At 37.5% G+C, this 17,886-nt stretch overlaps 1 protein-coding gene across 3 annotated transcripts in view; it reads right to left on the bottom strand.

Moving 5' to 3' along the window:
• The window catches only part of dock2 (dedicator of cytokinesis 2), a 124,078-nt gene that overhangs the window by 105,779 nt on the left and 413 nt on the right, over positions 1–17,886 (bottom strand). For 2 of the 3 annotated variants that reach the window (XM_081383380.1, XM_081383382.1), the window contains exons 2-15: positions 15,699–15,782; positions 12,883–12,923; positions 12,710–12,765; positions 11,585–11,681; positions 10,811–10,962; positions 7,838–7,973; positions 6,674–6,831; positions 6,422–6,503; positions 5,469–5,604; positions 5,302–5,377; positions 4,405–4,481; positions 3,305–3,555; positions 2,189–2,287; positions 37–109 (exon numbers count right to left, since the gene is read on the bottom strand). In XM_081383380.1, the coding sequence (XP_081239506.1) occupies positions 37–109; positions 2,189–2,287; positions 3,305–3,555; positions 4,405–4,481; positions 5,302–5,377; positions 5,469–5,604; positions 6,422–6,503; positions 6,674–6,831; positions 7,838–7,973; positions 10,811–10,962; positions 11,585–11,681; positions 12,710–12,765; positions 12,883–12,923; positions 15,699–15,782 (1,518 nt within the window). The remainder of the gene's footprint in view (positions 1–36; positions 110–2,188; positions 2,288–3,304; positions 3,556–4,404; positions 4,482–5,301; positions 5,378–5,468; positions 5,605–6,421; positions 6,504–6,673; positions 6,832–7,837; positions 7,974–10,810; positions 10,963–11,584; positions 11,682–12,709; positions 12,766–12,882; positions 12,924–15,698; positions 15,783–17,886) is intronic. The other variant, XM_081383381.1, reaches the window with a different exon arrangement.

The following is a 17,886-nucleotide window of genomic DNA, read 5'->3' as shown; positions in this document are numbered from 1 at the left end:
CACACAGAGCATTACTGCAGGAGCTGTGAAGCTTACACTCCTGTGAGGATCGGTGACGAAACATGAAGCGCAGGTGTATTCTGGGCATCTCCTCCAGAGGAATCGCTACCTACAGGCCGGAGGAAAGCGTTACTACACACAGACTGACAGCAAGTGCAATACCAGAGACCGCAGTTTCAGGACCGCATTTCTAAGACCCTAGTTTTTGTGTGTACAACCACCAGTGGTGGAAAGAGTACTGAAAAAACATACTCAAGTAAAAGTACCACTACATTCCACAAAATGTAGTGTGTGTAGAGTAAAAACTACTCGAGTAAGAGTAAAAAAGTCGCTAATTTAAAAGTACTCACGAGTAGTGAGTAGTGAGTACTGAGCTGCGGATTCTACCCCTTTATAATAAACACTGTGCACTACAATTAATAATAGGACTGGGTAAAAAATAAAGATTTCTCGATTTTAAGCGATTCTCATTTTTACGAACCTATATCGATTCTTAAATCCCAAGAATCGATTAGTCATCCTGTTTTCAGTCAATGAATGTAACATTGTTTAGTGCATCCCATCCAATAAATCGCAATAATCTTTGTGCTTTGTTACTATTGATATGAAACAAAGTCTCAGATTTCAAATTACGTCCATTTTCTTACGAAATTCAAAAACATAAATAGCGTTGTGTCGCTGTGGCGTGAGATCGCTCTGGCGCAGCTCTAGAGAAGCATGTGATCTTCTCTTCCGCATTAATAACGGCAGTTACCGCGCGAGATAAACATGAATGAACATCTGAAAGTGTGTTAAAAGGTACAACTTATCGAAATCCGTATCATGTGACATGGAATCGCCCAATCAGTGTTTCAACCGTGGAAAGACGTCAGTAAAACCGCTTGTAAACAATGTCATGTAACGTCACATTTACCTCAGAAAAACCATATCCAGTGACCATAAACTCGTTAGTCAGCTAGAACAAGTAACTCTAGAGGAGCATTTTGCTAAATATATGCACCATAATACATATTCACTTTAATTTTTATTGTTCTTCAATTTTTAATGGATGTTTGAATAAATCTGGCAGGTTTTTATGACAGCCACCATTTAAATGTTTATATTTCATATAACTTTATTATTATACAAATAAATAAAAGTGTAATTTAAGTGTTTGTATACAAATCAGTTCATTTTTACCTTCATTATAGTCGGCTACAACTGACTCCCATAGTTTACAGCATTAGTTCAGAGATTTGTTTTCCTTGAGAAAATTTGCCATCTATTGTACCTGACATCCAAAATAATCCATATTGAATCAGAATCGAAATTGAATCGAATTGCAAGCTTATGAATTGAAATCGAATCGAATTTTAAAATTTGTGTCAATACCCAGCCCACAAATATTGAAACATACTGTAAAAATATTGCACATACTGTAATTCACATTATCTTTTGTTCTTTGTCAGAAAGATTGAAGAATATCTACCATCAATCTTTTTAAAATGCATCAAATCAGTACATTCATAGCCATTTAAATCATATTGTTTGAAAAAAAAATACATTTAAAATTAGGCATAAGGCCACTGAGCCTGAGCATGGCTGCACATAAAATATCAATGTTCATAACTGTACAAAGAATTCAAAAATCTTTAGAAACTCAGATAGTTCAGCATCACACACCATGAGATGGGTTAAATAGAGAGATTGAAAAATACCCAATTTCTCTCCAAAACTTTTAGAGTAAAAAAAAAATAATAATAATAATTATTACTCACAAAACGTTGAGTATTTGTAATTCATTACTTCACACCCCTGACAACCACTATTGTATAGCACTTGCTATTCAATTCTGTATTTGTATTAGCAATTTTTAGGAGTGATTGAAATGCGGTCCTGAAACTATTGCAGGATTATACTATTGTGGAGGATTTACACTATTACAAAATAAGCATCAACATGAACCCATTTCATTTTTAAATGCATTTTACTGGTCTAATTGTGAAAAATGTTGCTCTTATCTTTGAGCCTTCACTCCAAATCACCTGGCTTCATTTATGGATGGATAAAGTGGTTGAATGGATAGAATCCAAGTCATGCCTGACATTTTTCTTGTTGAACATCATGTTTCAACTATAAACATGTCATAAGATGGAGGAAAAATAGGTTGTGAATGCCGTTTAATGCTCAATATCTCTGTCTCTCTCACCTTAAAAGTCTCCATCCAGCGAGGCTGCTTGATCTGGTAGTAAATGACTGACCTATACTCGTTCACAGGCCGATCTCCGGCGCCCAGACAGATCGAGTTCTGTACGACACGAACACAAGACAGCTGTCAATCAACACAGAAAACCCTGCCATAATCAGAATATGTTGTCTAATTCAACGGCTGACCTTTGACCTATCGTTACGAATACATACTATATATATATATAGCTATTAAAAAGTTATTTAAAAGGTGTTCATATATTGGAGGATTCATATTGCAGGATTATACTATAGGGGCCGGATACAAGAAGATTTGAACTTTCTGAATACATTTTAAATGAATAAATTTAAAATGTGTACATTTTAAAATTATATATACGAACATATATATAAAAATTATTGAAAGTAATACTGCTATTCGATTTGACATATGAAAGTTATAAATTTTTGCCAAGATACTTTCAATAATAAATTGAGTAATAAATAAATAATTGAATTTAATGAATCATTAATAAATTTAAAGAAATATTTAAATGCAATTTGAATGTATTTTAAATGTATATTTTTAAATTTGTATATATAAAAATATAAAATGTATTGAATAAATTTGGATTAACATAAACTACTGGTCTACTGTACTAAAATTATATATTGTAACCAAGATACTTTAAAAAAATAACGTACATACTGTAACAAATCATTAGTAAATATAAATAAATTGTTAAATACATTTTAAATATATATACTTAAACTTTTCAATATTTAAGTATATATAACATTATTTTTTTATTTTTTTGAATATCAATACAATTTACTGAACATGTTATTTGGATGGACATGAACAACTGGTTTGATGATTTGACTTTTTAAAGTTATATGTTTTAACCAAGATATTTTCAATAATAACATGAACATTAGAATCATTAGAAAATGTAAAGAAATTGTTATCTGGAAATTAGAAAATAATTAATTAGAGTGGAAAATGTTAAAATCATAAAATGTTAAAATATAAGAATCCGAGCTGTCAATCAACACAGAAAACCGCGTCCCAATCACAATATTTCCTTGTCTAACCCATCGGCTGACCTTTGACCTCACGCTAGGAGGTTTGACTCACCGGCACGACCTTCCCCTCCTCGTCACACACCAGCATTATGACCTCCACGTTCTTCTGCGTGGTTTTGTTGTACTTGTCGAAGTCTCCGGAGTGCAGCGTGAGGTAGATGTCGTTACGGATGTCGCCCGGCATGATGATCTCGGGAAAACCCAGTTTCCGTGCAACCACCGTGCTCCGGTCCACCAGGTGGGGATATTCCTTTCGGATCTGGATGATGTCGCCCACTAAAGCTTTCATGGTGACCCACAGACCTGCGCGACAAACACGTTGAAAAACACGTTGGAAAACAGTTGTAAATATAACAAAGATTATTGGAGGCTGTTTTACAAGAAAATTGCATATAAGTCTTTCTACTTCAAAAGTTAATTTAATGTTTAATTCAGTGTGTTACTTGTCATGTCCTGAATTATTTATGAAATTTACTAGTAATTTCCAAATGAAAATTGTTTTAATGTTTTATGGCAGTTGAGCCATCAAGATCATGATAAAAATGCAAGCAATTTTTGTACAGTAAAACATTATTCGTGTCTATAGTGATTTCACAACATTATTTAGAGCAGTGTGTGATTTATATCAATGCTTATGCGCTTCCAGTGTTGGGAAAGTTACTCTAATTACTGGCTGTCTTACTGTGTGTGTGTGTGTGTGTGTGTGTGTGTGTGTGCGTGCGTGCGTGCGTGCGTGCGTGCGTGCGTGCGTGCGTGCGTGCGTGCGTGCGTGTCTGTCTGTCTGTCTGTCTGTCTGTCTGTGTGTGTGTGTGTGTGTGTGTGCGCGAGGTTGTGCGCTTGTATGTCTGTCTGTCTGTCTGTCTGTCTGTGTGTGTGTGTGTGTGTGTGTGTGTGTGTGTGTGTGTGTGTGCGCATGTGTGTGCGTGTGTGTTAGAGCGTGTGTGTGTGTGTGTGTGTGTGTGTGTGTGTGTGTGTGTGTGTGTGTGTTAGAGCGTGTGTGTGTGTGTGTGTGTGTGTGTGTCTGTGTCTGTGTGTGTGTGTGTGTGTGTGTCTGTGTGTGTGTATGTGTGTAGACGGGATTATGAGTATTAAAGCATTAGCGGAGGGAACGCTGCTGTGATGTCATTTGAGCAGGGAAACAGTGAGTCGTACCTTGGCCTCCGCTGTCGCCTCGAGACGACGTCACCTTGTTTAGGAGAGCGTGCAGAAAGTCATTCTCAGCTATGACTCTACAAACACACACACACACACACACACACACACACACACAAGCGAGAACACAAGAATAGAGAACACTAATTATTTTCAATAATAACATCACTGCAAATTTACATTAGTAAATGCATTAATAAAAAAGGAAAGAAATAGTTACATACAAACGTGCATTTACACAGGCACATATAATATATATATAATATAAATATTTATACATACACACATTTACATTTTATATATATATACTACAAATATACAAATATAATAATAATACACATACACGCAGACATATAAACACAAATTTTTATGTTAGATGCAATTAATCGATTTGACAGCACTAACAATTTATGCAATTAAAAATACATAATTACGAGATCAAAAGTCATAAATTTGACTTTTAATGTCAAATTGACAATTTATCAATAAAATGTTTTGTAAATATCATTTGAATGGACATGAACTACTGGTCTATGACTTAAAGTTGGTTTAAACCAAGAAACTTTATATAATAATAACAACGGCAACAATGTAAATGTAAATAAAAAGTTAATAGAAATAGAAAATTTAATTTTAAATATATAAATATAAAATGTAACGTATTCATATTTGAATGGAACTGGTACTATTTATTAAAGGACTGAAATCAGGTTTCTTAAACTATGACAGATGCGTTAGGCTCAACTGTGCTATGATTCACAGAAAATTTAAATTGTGTGAAAATTTATATCAAATCAATCAAAACTCAATTAAAACGACGAGAGAACTTCCACGTTTGGCTGAACTATTCCTGCCAGATACAGCGGTGAACAGGAGACGGGAAGAGGAGAGACTTACGGATGAAAAGGAATGAAATACTGCTTCTCTTCGTCACATTCTGCCTTTCCTTTGATGATGTCACTGATATCCATCACTGCCAATAAGCACAGATATATATATTTATATCAGTTGTGTGTTTGTATGATAAATGCTGATCAAACGAGAGGATTCATCCTGATATTTACCAGCCACACCAAACGGCCTCCGCAGGCCCGTCGTCCATTTCTTATTAGGAGTATCTTTCAGATCCATACGACCCACGCGCACAATCTGACAGATCAGATAGATCTTCTCTCGGTTCAGGTCTTTATTCCCCAGATCCTTGACAGAGAGAAAGAATAATAATCAATAATAATCAAAAGTCTATAATAATCAATCTCCAGGACATCAAAAAATCTCTGCAGTCACTAAATAAACATTTATTTGTAATATTAATGGTACCTTATGAAGGCCTGTTTCCATCACATCAGATGTTTTGGTAAATCATAATTATGAAATAAAAGGTAGCAATTGCAGTATGACATAAAATGTGAAAATTCTGGCATAATATGGCATAATTATGACATAAAAGCCATCATTATGGCATAAGAAGTCAATGTTATTGCATTAAAAGTCACATTTATGACATAAAAAGTCTCAATTATGAGAATAAGTCAAATTAAGAAATTAAAAAGACATCATTATGAGGAAAAAAGTCTAAATTCTGAGACACAAGTCAAATTTATGACATTAAAAAGTCAATAATTATGAGATAACTCATAATTATAGCATAAAAAAGTCAAGTTTATGAGTATAGTTCTTGAGTCATAGTTCTGAGAAAAAAGTCAAAATGGAGAATAAAAAGTAACATTTATGAGTATAATGTATGAGTCATAATTCGGAGAGAAAAACTCAAAATAGAGATTCAAAAGTCCAATTTATAACATAAAAAGTCCTAATTATGAGGATAAAGACCAAATTATGAGATTAAAAATGTGAAATCAGTCAAATTTAGGACAGAAAAAAGTTAATTTCTTCATATATATATATATATATATATATATATATATATATATATAAACATAAACATAAAAATTATGATTTATCAAAGCATGATTTTTTTTGATGTGGCAGACATATTGACTATTGAGTGACTTACAGTAAAGACCACTTTCAGACTGTTGAGCATCTCAATGTCCTTCGGCAGACCTTTATCTCCCCATCTGACCAGATAATTCTCACTGCAGAGAGAGAGAGAGAGAGAGAGAGAGAGAGAGAGAGAGAGAGAGAGAGAGAGAGAGAGAGAGAGAGAGAGAGAGAGAGAGAGAGAGAGAGAGAGAGAGAGAGAATGGTGTTAATGACAAACACCTGTGAGAGTTAGAACTCAAGAGTGTGTGTAAGTTAGACGCACCTGATGTTGGTCTGTTTGTTGGGGTCATACAGAGACATGAAGAGCTCTGAATCCTCCCCGATTCGACACACAAAGTTACGCACAAACACATAGAGGCTGTGTGTGGGAGAAGACTGGATCCGTGCGGACACTCCGGAATGATCCATCTGAACGTTGGACTGCACCGAGAACAGCAGAAAACACAGGAGATTATCTTTAGGAAAAACCCGACTGTGCAAAACTCACTACTACGATACTAGGGTGTTGCTATGTGGTTGCTAAGGAGAGTCATTTAGCACTTGATGGGTTGCTAGGGTGTTCTGAGTGGTTGTTAAAGCATTGTTAAGCAGTTGTTAGGGTGTCTGGGTGGATGCGAAGGTGTTGTCAAGTGGTTGCTAGGGTGTCTGGATGATCACTAGACTGTTCTGGGTGGTTGTGAAGGTGTTGTCAAGTGGTTGCTAGGATATTATTAGGGAGTTACTAGGGTGTCTGGGTGGTTGCTAGTGCATCTAGGTAATTGTGAAGGTGTTGCTAAGTGGTTGCTAGGACATTAATAAGGAGTTACTAGGGTGTCTGGGTGATTACTAGGCTGTCTGGGTGGTTGTGAAGGTGTTGTCAAGTGGTTTCTAGGGCATTATTATGGAGTTACTAGGGTGTCTGGGTGGTTGCTAGTGTATCTATTCTAGGTTATTGTGAAGGTGTTGCTATGACATTATGGAGTTGCTAGGGTGTCTGAGTGATCGCTAGGTTGTCTGGATGGTTGTGAAGGTGTTGTCAAGTGGTTGCTAAAGCATTATAATAGTTACTAGTTTATCTAAGTAATTGTGAAGGTAGTTGCTAGGGCATTATAATGGAGTTACTATGCCTGTGTGATCACTAGGCTGTTCTGGGTGGCTGCAAAGGCATTGCTACAGTAGGTCATTATTATGCAGTTGCTACAGGGTTCTGGGAGATGTTTAATTTGATAAGTGTTATAAGGTTATAGTGAGCTATATTCACTATGAATTCACAGCGGACTTGGACCGAAGGATGGTAGAGCCATGGGATCTCATTGCTTTAGTGTGTTCAGCCATCCTGAACATCTAAAAATGTCTCATTAAAACTACCAACTCTGTTGAGAAGCTCTTTTGCGGTTTCATTCTGTGGGTTCATCTGTAGACCATTAAATGAAAGTGAAATGAGAACCTGTTCCTCTTTAATTCGCTCTGTGATCTTGGCCGTGGCGTCCTCGTGTGCTCGGAAGAGGCTGATGACGCTGGCTCGCTCGGGGTCGAGGATATTCCCATCAGCATCCCGAACAACCACATCTAGCTCCAAGATCCTGGAGGCAGAACAACACTTGATTAGACTCAAGTTTGAGTGGTTGTACATGATTATTCAGCACACACAGATGCTTGAAATATTCTGACAGATGTGCTCTTGCCCGGAGCTCTGTGAAATCCTGTGCTCCCATGATGCACCTCAGGCATGATGAGCTTCGTTTCATTAAGACTCGTTCTTGCACATCACAGACAGCAACATTCAAGCTTATCACTGGCATGGATTCAAACATGTATTTTGCGGTTTTTATTTGTTTTTTTTATCTATATTTTGTTTGGTTAATCTATATTTATTTATTTTATTTACTGAAGACAAGAGTCACTAACAGAGTAAGAACAAGGAAAGTAATGACAAGCAATAGCACACATTTAAGCAATAAAACAAAGATACAAACTAAATTTGTGCTTTATGTTTTACATGTAGGTCTATCAGGATAAATTTAATCAAATAATCAAATATTAAATAAAACACTGCATAGTCTTCACTGTATGAACTAGAGCTGCACGATTCTGGATGAATTCAGAATCATGTTGTTTTTTTTACAGATATCACAATTCTGAACAGACGACTAAACAAAATAACATGTAATTTACAAGAGGTTCAGACAAAATGTTAATTGCTGCAGTCTATTTAAAATGAATGATTAAATGACTCATTCATAAATACTGCACTTGTTTCATAACTAGATTAATCTGCGTTTTTGAACAAGCCTCTTGAATGAATGATTCAATGACAAATACATCTTTTTACAGTCACTTGTCGCCACCTACTGGTGTAAAAATGTTATCGATATAATCGTTATTTGAAGTGCCATGTTACTTTCTAAAGGTGATCTACTAAATTTTAAACGCTACCGTAGACATTAGTGTTTATATCCGAAATATAAACCTTTATCCCAGTTCTTCTGTGATAATATGAATATTTGTAACACAAAAATAATGATACTGTGTGGCTGAAAAGACTGTTTGTGAATCGGTTTCATACCTATAACATCTGCCCTCTCTGGATCAGCGATTTAAACACAGATTTGAATGTTCCAGTGTGATTTTGTTGAAGGTTTAATAGACACAGGCGAATCGTTGTCGTTTAGGAATAAAATTGCGTGGGTGTTTAAACCGAGCTCGCGATCTTTTAACGATTAATCGTGCAGCTCTAGTATTAACTGAATATATATCCTTATTTAAAGGGGTCATATAATGCCATTTTTGTACAAGCTAATATGATTCTTTAGGGTCTAAATTAAAAGTTTGTAATGTACTTTAATTAAAAATTCTCATTAGTATTGTAAGAAAACACTAATTTTACCTGGTCAAAAACAGATCTGTTTTCAGCACGCCGTTTAAGTGCATGTGTCTTTAAATGATAATGAGCTTTGCTCACCCCGACCCTCTGTTCTGTGCGGACACCGTTTGTAACACAATAACCATAACGCCTCGTTCATTATAAACGTGGGATTATGAATTATATTGAGAACGTCGTACATAGAAAACATGCCGTAATGTGTAAGAGTGTAAACAGCCGTATTCATCGTGAAGCGTGCTAGCGATTTGCAAAGATTAATCTAAATATTAATATAAAGGTTAATAAAACGTTACACTCACTTCACTTCTTCTGGAGGTGCAGCAGGAACACAAATAGTTGGTACCGATCCTTTTTTCAGGAGCAGCTTCTTAGCAAAACCAGCTTTATATTGACCTTGTTTGTAAAGCAGTCTGGCGTGTGAAATGATTCGCGCAAACATGAAAGCATTGATGTTGATCGTGGGGAATATTCCCTTCGAAAAAACAAACTCAGGCACTGCGTCTTCAGCGGTTGGGATTTAGGAACATCAAAATGATGCTGTGTTCATTATTGCACCCAAGATCAGAACACCACAATCGCTTAGAAGCCATTCTGCTCAGTGCTCCAGCGTATCAACAATGACCACGCGGACTATGATTGACAGCTCGCTCACGAGCGAGGGCAGGTCTGTGTTGAAACGCTGCTGTCAATCAACAATCGTGGGAGGGGCGTCGATTTTGTGAACGGCTTGATTTGAGATGGGGGAAAACATAAGAAGATTAAAAAAAAAACACTGGATGGATTTTTATCATTTTATGATGGTTGTGTACAGGCACTGCCAACACACATTTCAGTACAATCAACTTGTAAAAGTGCATGTACCATTATATGACCCCTTTTAGCTACAAAAGTTATTCAGCCAAGAGCTGAAAAGTAGCTGATTCACACTTTGTTTTATGTTGCTTAATTGGCTAACGGCAGCAGGTTTATTAGGTTCCTGTCACTTTAAGACCTAATGCACAGATCCAATATATTGACACACATCCAATTTTCTCCCAACTGTTTACATTGACATCCACCAATACTAAAATATCTCATGATGATGACATAACTCGTTCTCTTGAGAAAACAAGAATAAACTTGTGTGAATCCATGCCACACAAAACAGCCAGAGCGAGGCAGGTTTTTCCCTGCAGTAATTAATTCCCGCTCAGGTGTCAGGAAGACATTTTTATCCCCTTGAAGTTTGTTAATTAATTCCTTTATGATAATGTACAAATTAACTAACACATTAACAACAGCCCAGAGAAAATCACAGAAGTTATGACTAGAAATTACACCAGCCGACTGGATCCTATTATTCTAGATTTGATCAGATCTGTTATAAAGGTACTGTATTTGTAGATGATAATGCCATGATATTGTATGATTACTTTCATATAATATGTTATGTGTTTGGTCTTCCAAAGCAAACACCAAAATGACATTGTCATGGTCAAAAATGCACACAGATAAACAGACATGAACACAAATAGAAGAGACACTTGGAATATGTACTTATTTCCATAGTCGATCTTTGAGGTGACTTTCTGTTTGAGTTCTTTAAACTCGTCACTCGGCAGCGTCCCGGACAGGAGCTGGGAACGCCACTCCATTAAATCCCACATCAGCCTCTGGACCTGAGTGAAACGATCCTTCTTACTGGACTGCTGAGAAACAAAGACAATCACTGATCAGATCCGGCCCAAAGGGATACCGTTTCATTTTCTACTGTGGGACTGATTACGGAGCTCTTAGGAATGCAATACAAATGCGTCAGTCATTGCTGTTAACGCAAGAGTTTACAGACTATAGCAACCATGTTCTGGAGGATGATCAGATATTTCTTTTAATTTTATTATTAACTTACATTAACTTTGCTCAAATAGCACGCTTGACCTTGTAATCATGCTGAACTAAGCTCAAGTGGAAATATAACTAGAACCGTTCCTTACGTTCTTAGAACGGTTTGGCCCGATGCTGGAAAAGTGGCTTGTCACATGACTTCCATAAAGAACCTTTAACCATTAACCATGGAACCTTTCCATTATACAAAAGGTTCTTTAGATAATTTGAAAGAAACAAAAAATTTCAAACAAAAGAAAAGATTCTTTTGGGGAAACCAAAATGGTTCTTCTTAGGCAGCACTACAAAAAGCCCTTTTGAATAAAGAACATCTTTTAAAAAATAAAAAGAACCTTTTGTATTAATGAAAGGGTTCCATGGAAGTTAAAGGTTCTTTGTGGAATCCTTGACACCTTTATTTTTAACACACCCATTTATATGTCTTACCAAATAGAGTTGTTTCCAGATGGTGCCCCATTCTCTCAGTGTGGTGGTCACCTCCTTCACCAGGGGCATCTCAACAGAGGTTATGACCTCCTCATCTCTACAGAAGAAGAGGGAGAGTGGGATGGATGGATGGATGGATGGATGGATGGATGGATGGATGGATGGATGGATGGATGGATGGATGGATGGATGGATGGATGGATGGATGGATGGATGGATGGATGGAAAGACAGTCAGACTGATAGATGAATGGATGGATGGATGGATGGATGGATGGATGGAAAGACAGACAGATTGATAGATAGATAGCTTGGATGGATGGATGGATGGATGGATGGATGGATGGATGGATGGATGGATGGATGGATGGATGGATGGATGGAAAGACAGTCAGATTGATAGATAGATGGATGGATTGATGGATGAATGGAAAGACAGACAGATTGATAGATAGATAGATAGATGGATGGATTGATGGATGAATGGAAAGACAGACAGATTGATAGATAGATAGATGGATGGATGGATGGATGGATGGATGGATGGATGGATGGATGGATGGATGGAAGGATGATGGATGGAAAGACAGTCAGTCTGATAGATAGATAGCTTGGATGGATGGATGGATGGATGGATGGATGGATGGATGGATGGATGGATGGATGGATGGATGGATGGATGGATGGATGGATGGATGGATGGAGACAGTCAGATTGATAGACAGATAGCTTGAATGGATGGATGGATGGAAAGACAGTCAGATTGATAGACAGATAGCTTGAATGGATGGATGGATGGAAAGACAGTCAGATTGATAGACAGATAGCTTGAATGGATGGATGGATGGAAAGACAGTCAGATTGATAGATAGATAGCTTGAATGGATGGATGGATGGATGGATGGAAGACAGTCAGATTGATAGACAGATAGCTTGAATGGATGGATGGATGGAAAGACAGTCAGATTGATAGACAGATAGCTTGGATGGATGGATGGATGGATGGATGGGTGGATGGATGGAAAGACAGTCAGATTGATAGACAGATAGCTTGAATGGATGGATGGATGGAAAGACAGTCAAATCGATAGATAGATAGCTTGGATGGATGGGTGGACATACTCACCCTCTCTTTTCGATGATGACTTCCTTTAGCTCTATAAAGTTGGCAGGAAATGCTCCCTTAAATAAAGGAAGAGAGTAAATCAGCCAGCCGGTAGCAGAGGAAGTTCAGGTCAGACATTCAGGAAGAGAACATTCTGCCCTTGTACAAACACTATCAAATAAATATTTACTCACTTTTCTCTCTTTGTTCTTGATCACGTAACCTTTATACCATCCTGGAATAATAACAGACTGGTTTATATTTCAGGCAATTTATGAGAACATTTCTATAGTCAAGTCACCTTTTTTTATATAGCGCTTAACAGGGAATATTCTAGCAAGGTACTCTCAAAGTTATGAACAAATATTCTTCTCATACCATTAACAGATCAAAGTTATCTGGTCTTTAATAATGTTCTCAAAATTTTATCACAAACACATTGATTAAACATCATTCATGGGGACTTTTTTTTCTGAAACGTTTTACTTGGATGCTGTTCGTCCATTTTTTAAAATGTTATTACTTGTTTCAGAATGTTTAGAGAACATTCAAAAGTAACATTCCTATAAAGTTTGCACAATAATAAAATGGAATGTTCAAAAATGGAATACAGAAGACGTCAGTGTCATTGTTCAGCACGAGTCAATAACCGTGTTGATGTTGCAGAATTCATCAATTATGAAACAACTTCGATTCAGCAATAAAAAAGTTCAACAGAAGATAACACTGTCATAATTCAGCTCAATTCATGTTCTCATACGAAAGTGTCTGTGCAGTCAAATCAATAATGTTGCTGAATATTAAGAGTCTTTTACTATTTTATTATTAAGAGGTGTGTTCACACTTGTAGTTCAGTTCGCTTTCGGTCCGGAACACAAAAAACACATTTAGTCCCGGTCCGCTTACTGACATTTTAACACCGAACCTAAAGATACTGAACCTAAAGGCATAAAGATGTTCACAACCTGATTGGCTAAATGCGCTCGTTGTATGTGCGTTGCCTACATATGATGGTATTTCGTCCAGCTGAACTCGTGAAGGGCTTATAAAATGTGTAAAGGAGTCAAAACAGCATCACACACACATCCCTCCGTCACACACAAAGGAAGATCTGCTGTGATGAGACGCGGTTCTGACGCCTGTACTGAACTGTGATGGGCAACAATCAAGGCTATGATGAGGAAAAACAGGTATGCTTCAGCATTATGTGCTTTTTAGGGTCACATCTTGTGACATCATGTCCTGTTTTTGGTTCGATTACATATCTTTGGTCCGAGTTGCGTTCATATTTAATTCGGCCCGCTTGTTTGGTGGCACCAGGGTTCGGATGGGAGCGTTCACTCTTAGGGCGTATTCACTCCGGTTCAAGTTCGTTTCCCCTCCTGGTGTGGATCTTTTGGGCAGGTGTGAATACAAAACTAATTCTGGTACGGTTCGTTTAAAGGTGCCATATGTAACAATTGAGGTAAAAATATCCCAAAAATGAGCTACACACATCAAAAGAATGAGAAGAAATAAGGGCGATGATGTCATTAAAAAAATGTCAAGTTATAGTGCTGCAGAGATATCAACCTTAATTAGCATTAGCATTACTAGCCACGGCCCGACAGGTGTCGTAATACCAGTTTCGGCCATGGGAGGCGGTATACGGGCAACATAACCACCAGCCAAACATGCAATACACGAATAACTCGCACGGCTTGTGGGCGTACTTGAACCTGATGTGGAAAGTACAGCCCACTACTACATTTCAGTTCAGGGAAGAGAGCGGAAGGATGGCTGAAGCCCTTGGCAAGAGACCCCTACCACCACCCGCTGCAGGGAAAAAACCGCGCTCTGAAGCACAAATAAAATCTCAAAAAGCTATCCGCCACACTGGCGGGTGAACGATCATACCAAAATATGACATTTTAAGCGCGCACGCGCTCTTCTGCCTCTAAGAACTAGCAGAGAGAGAGAGCGAGCCCCGGCCGCGCGCGCGCGCACTCACTCACTATATTCAGAGCGGTCAAGTTTCCCCGTACTTTTTGACAAGCGTCCTTGACAGGGCGGCCAGAGCTTCTTTGCAGCTCAAGTCGGCGGCGGTGTATACAGTTTTAGTAACGCTCTATCTGTTGACGGCGCTGAGGAAAAAGCTCCCGCCACTGGAAGAAGCTGTCGCCGCCCATTTGTGTCCTCCTGCGCACCCATCAAAGCCGTGCAGAACGTCTTCAGCACTCACGGATCGCGCATACTCCGCCGCTGGCCAGGCTGCTTCTGCTTTACACACCCTGGACGCACGAAACGTAACGGAAAACATTGCAAGGTGTAATGAGACCGAATGTTTTTTGGTGACTAATGATAACTTAGCTAGAAGTGGTATTGCTAATGAAAATCAAACTTGATATATGCTGCTAAATTAGCTTCAGGCGGGCAGCGTAACACTCTAAATAGATGTTGTCCCTATTTTAACTTGTATATGTGCAGCTAAGAAGGTAGGGGCGGAGCATAGACCAATTCACTTTCTGGAGGTATACTGCCCCCATCTGGTATGGAATGTGGAGTATGACTTGATTTTTTTTTGCCAGACATGACATATGGCACCTTTAAGGTGATTTTCTGTCCAATGAATGGATGACCTTAGCACACGTGTGGTTTTGTTTACAAATTTTGGCTCAATTGCAAAAAGGGCAGTGTGAAAGCGAGCCACAAAAAAATCAACATTGTATTTGGTCCGGACCAAAGCAAGTGAACTAGCGGACTTTCCTGGTGTGAATACACCCTTAGCACTAACAGAGCAATCGCACCAGGGTTCATTTTAATCCAACCAAACATGCCAAGTGTGAACACACCCTAAAACCCCAGCTCAAACAGTAGAGCATGACTCTAGCAACGCCAATGTCATGGGTTTAATTCCCAGGGAACGCATGAACTAATCAAATGTACACTTTGCATGCAATGTAATTCCCTGGAAACAAATTCTGTTAAATGCATAAACCAAAAGTAAATGCAATATCCCAGAATCCCTCACCTTCACATGACTCCTGTATGTGTACCGTGTCCCCGACAGCCAAGGACAACTGCTTTTCCGCTTTGGCGATGAAATTCCACTTAACTTCAGAGAAAATACAAATTGCATAAATGCATTTGAAAACACATTAAGTGAAGTCACAGTTTGGATTTATTTCTCAAGAGATGCCCAGCAAAACAGCAGACTGAGATCCTTTAAGACATCAAACAATAAAACACTGTCAACTGCTTTGCTTTCTTCTCGTCTGGTGTGAAAAAAAGTCCTGTAATTCATGTCTGGAGCACAGACGCTGCAGGACAACACACACACTGAACTTTAATTCTTCAGCCAATATCAATGACATGGAAATGTTAAACTGCAGAGATGGAGAACATCATATTACACACACACACACTTTATTTCTGCAAGTACGAGTTCGTTGGCCTACTTCCTCTCAGAGCAGCTTCCTGTGCAACACCACACACACACACAGATACACGCCGCCATCAGCATGTTTATAATTAAAAAAACTTTCAATAAGCAATCATATGCATTTACATTTAGTTTTAGTATGTGCAATATCCTCATTTATTCACTATAGTGAGCTACAAAACTGCTGACTACACCACTAACACACACAGGCACTACCATCGCCACTCAGAAGTCAAACCACTTTTGCATTCATTTCAAGACTGTTTCGCACAAAAATAACTCATACACACTGTAAACCCGAATAAGTTGGCAAAACTCAAAAAAATGGAGGTAATCAGTTATATATAAAAAATTTAAGTTAAGAAATTTTAAGTTTAAGTAAGCAGAACTTGCAGATTTTTATTTTGTACTAGTACATTTTAACTGCTCTTAACTTGAAATATTTGAGTAAGCTAATTCATTTAACTTAAAATTTTCTAAATCTAAATATTTTAGAAGTGGAAACTTGGCTAGCTTTAACTAGCTAACTCAATAAATGCTACCTTGCTAATATGTAACACAATCCTTTGATAGCATTAGCATAGCATAGCACTTGCTGAATGAGTATGGCAATATAAAACATTTAACATATAGCCTATCTGTTCTCAAACCAAGCTCATGCATGACGATAACAACAAAAAAACATAACAGAGACTCTACTAAACTAGCATAACAAAAATTAAACACTATTAAATCTTTCAATTAACATAAATCTTGCACACACACAAAAAAAACATTATATAACACTTAATTTTAGCATTTACTCTCCCTTTTGAGTGTCATGGAAAAGCATGCTGGGAAGTAAAACTCCCAGCTCAGTTTCAGTTAAATTTAAGCTTGTCTGAATTAAAATAAACAAGTTCATAAAACTCAAAACAATGAAACAATTCAGATTACTTAAAATGTGTCAGTTTTGTGACCTCAAAAGAAAGAAAGTTCTAAATACTCATAAAAGTTCATCTGATTGAACTGATTTGTTTAATTTAAGTTGGCTCAACTCAAATTAATTCCTTATTTTGAGCATTAGGTTTTACAGAGGCGGTGCGAGTTCAACATTCACAAATAACTGTAAATAAAGTCACTCTAATCAGCGTCACCATCTCAAGCTAGCACTGCTCTTCCTGGACGCTTCACGAACGAGCTTCTGTTGATTATAAGGGATTTCAATTGTCATTTGCATGAAATATTTATTCCCAAAGCATGGCCAACCAAAGACACTTAAATAAGTTCTCGCATGTTTAATTTAACTTAGTTTGTCTCAGATGTTTCTCCTGCAATTCCTTAAGATACAACAGTGTTATTTTAGTGTAGTTCAAATACTAGTATACGTTTAGAATTTGATTGAATTTATTTTATGAGAAACGTTTGAGTTCAAACTGAGATCTCTGACTTTTAAACGCACACTTGAGCAAAAATGAGCACATTTTGAGACATTAGTGAGATGAAGCTCTAGAGGAGGCTTGTGTGAGATTGCTTTTTCGTCTCATTGCGTTCTATGAGAAACAATCAAGATATTCAAGAGATCTCATTTCACGCAGACATCCTCTAAAAATTCAATGCTGCTCTTGAGTTATTAAATGTCGTCAAACCTAAAAGCACATGTGTTCAACAAACAGGCTAAAAAGGCAAATGCTTTAGACTGTAATAAGTGAAAATGTGCAGAGGTTCCTTAAAAAGTTATTTCGGGTGTGTTCAGTTGCATTCAATTATATTTTTGACTATATGACCGCATCATCAT

Source organism: Scardinius erythrophthalmus (genome assembly GCF_964197995.2).
Source record: "Scardinius erythrophthalmus genome assembly, chromosome: 13".
NCBI lineage: Eukaryota > Metazoa > Chordata > Actinopteri > Cypriniformes > Leuciscidae > Scardinius > Scardinius erythrophthalmus.
Note: the sequence above shows the minus strand (reverse complement) of the source record. Positions and strands in the feature narration are given on the sequence as shown.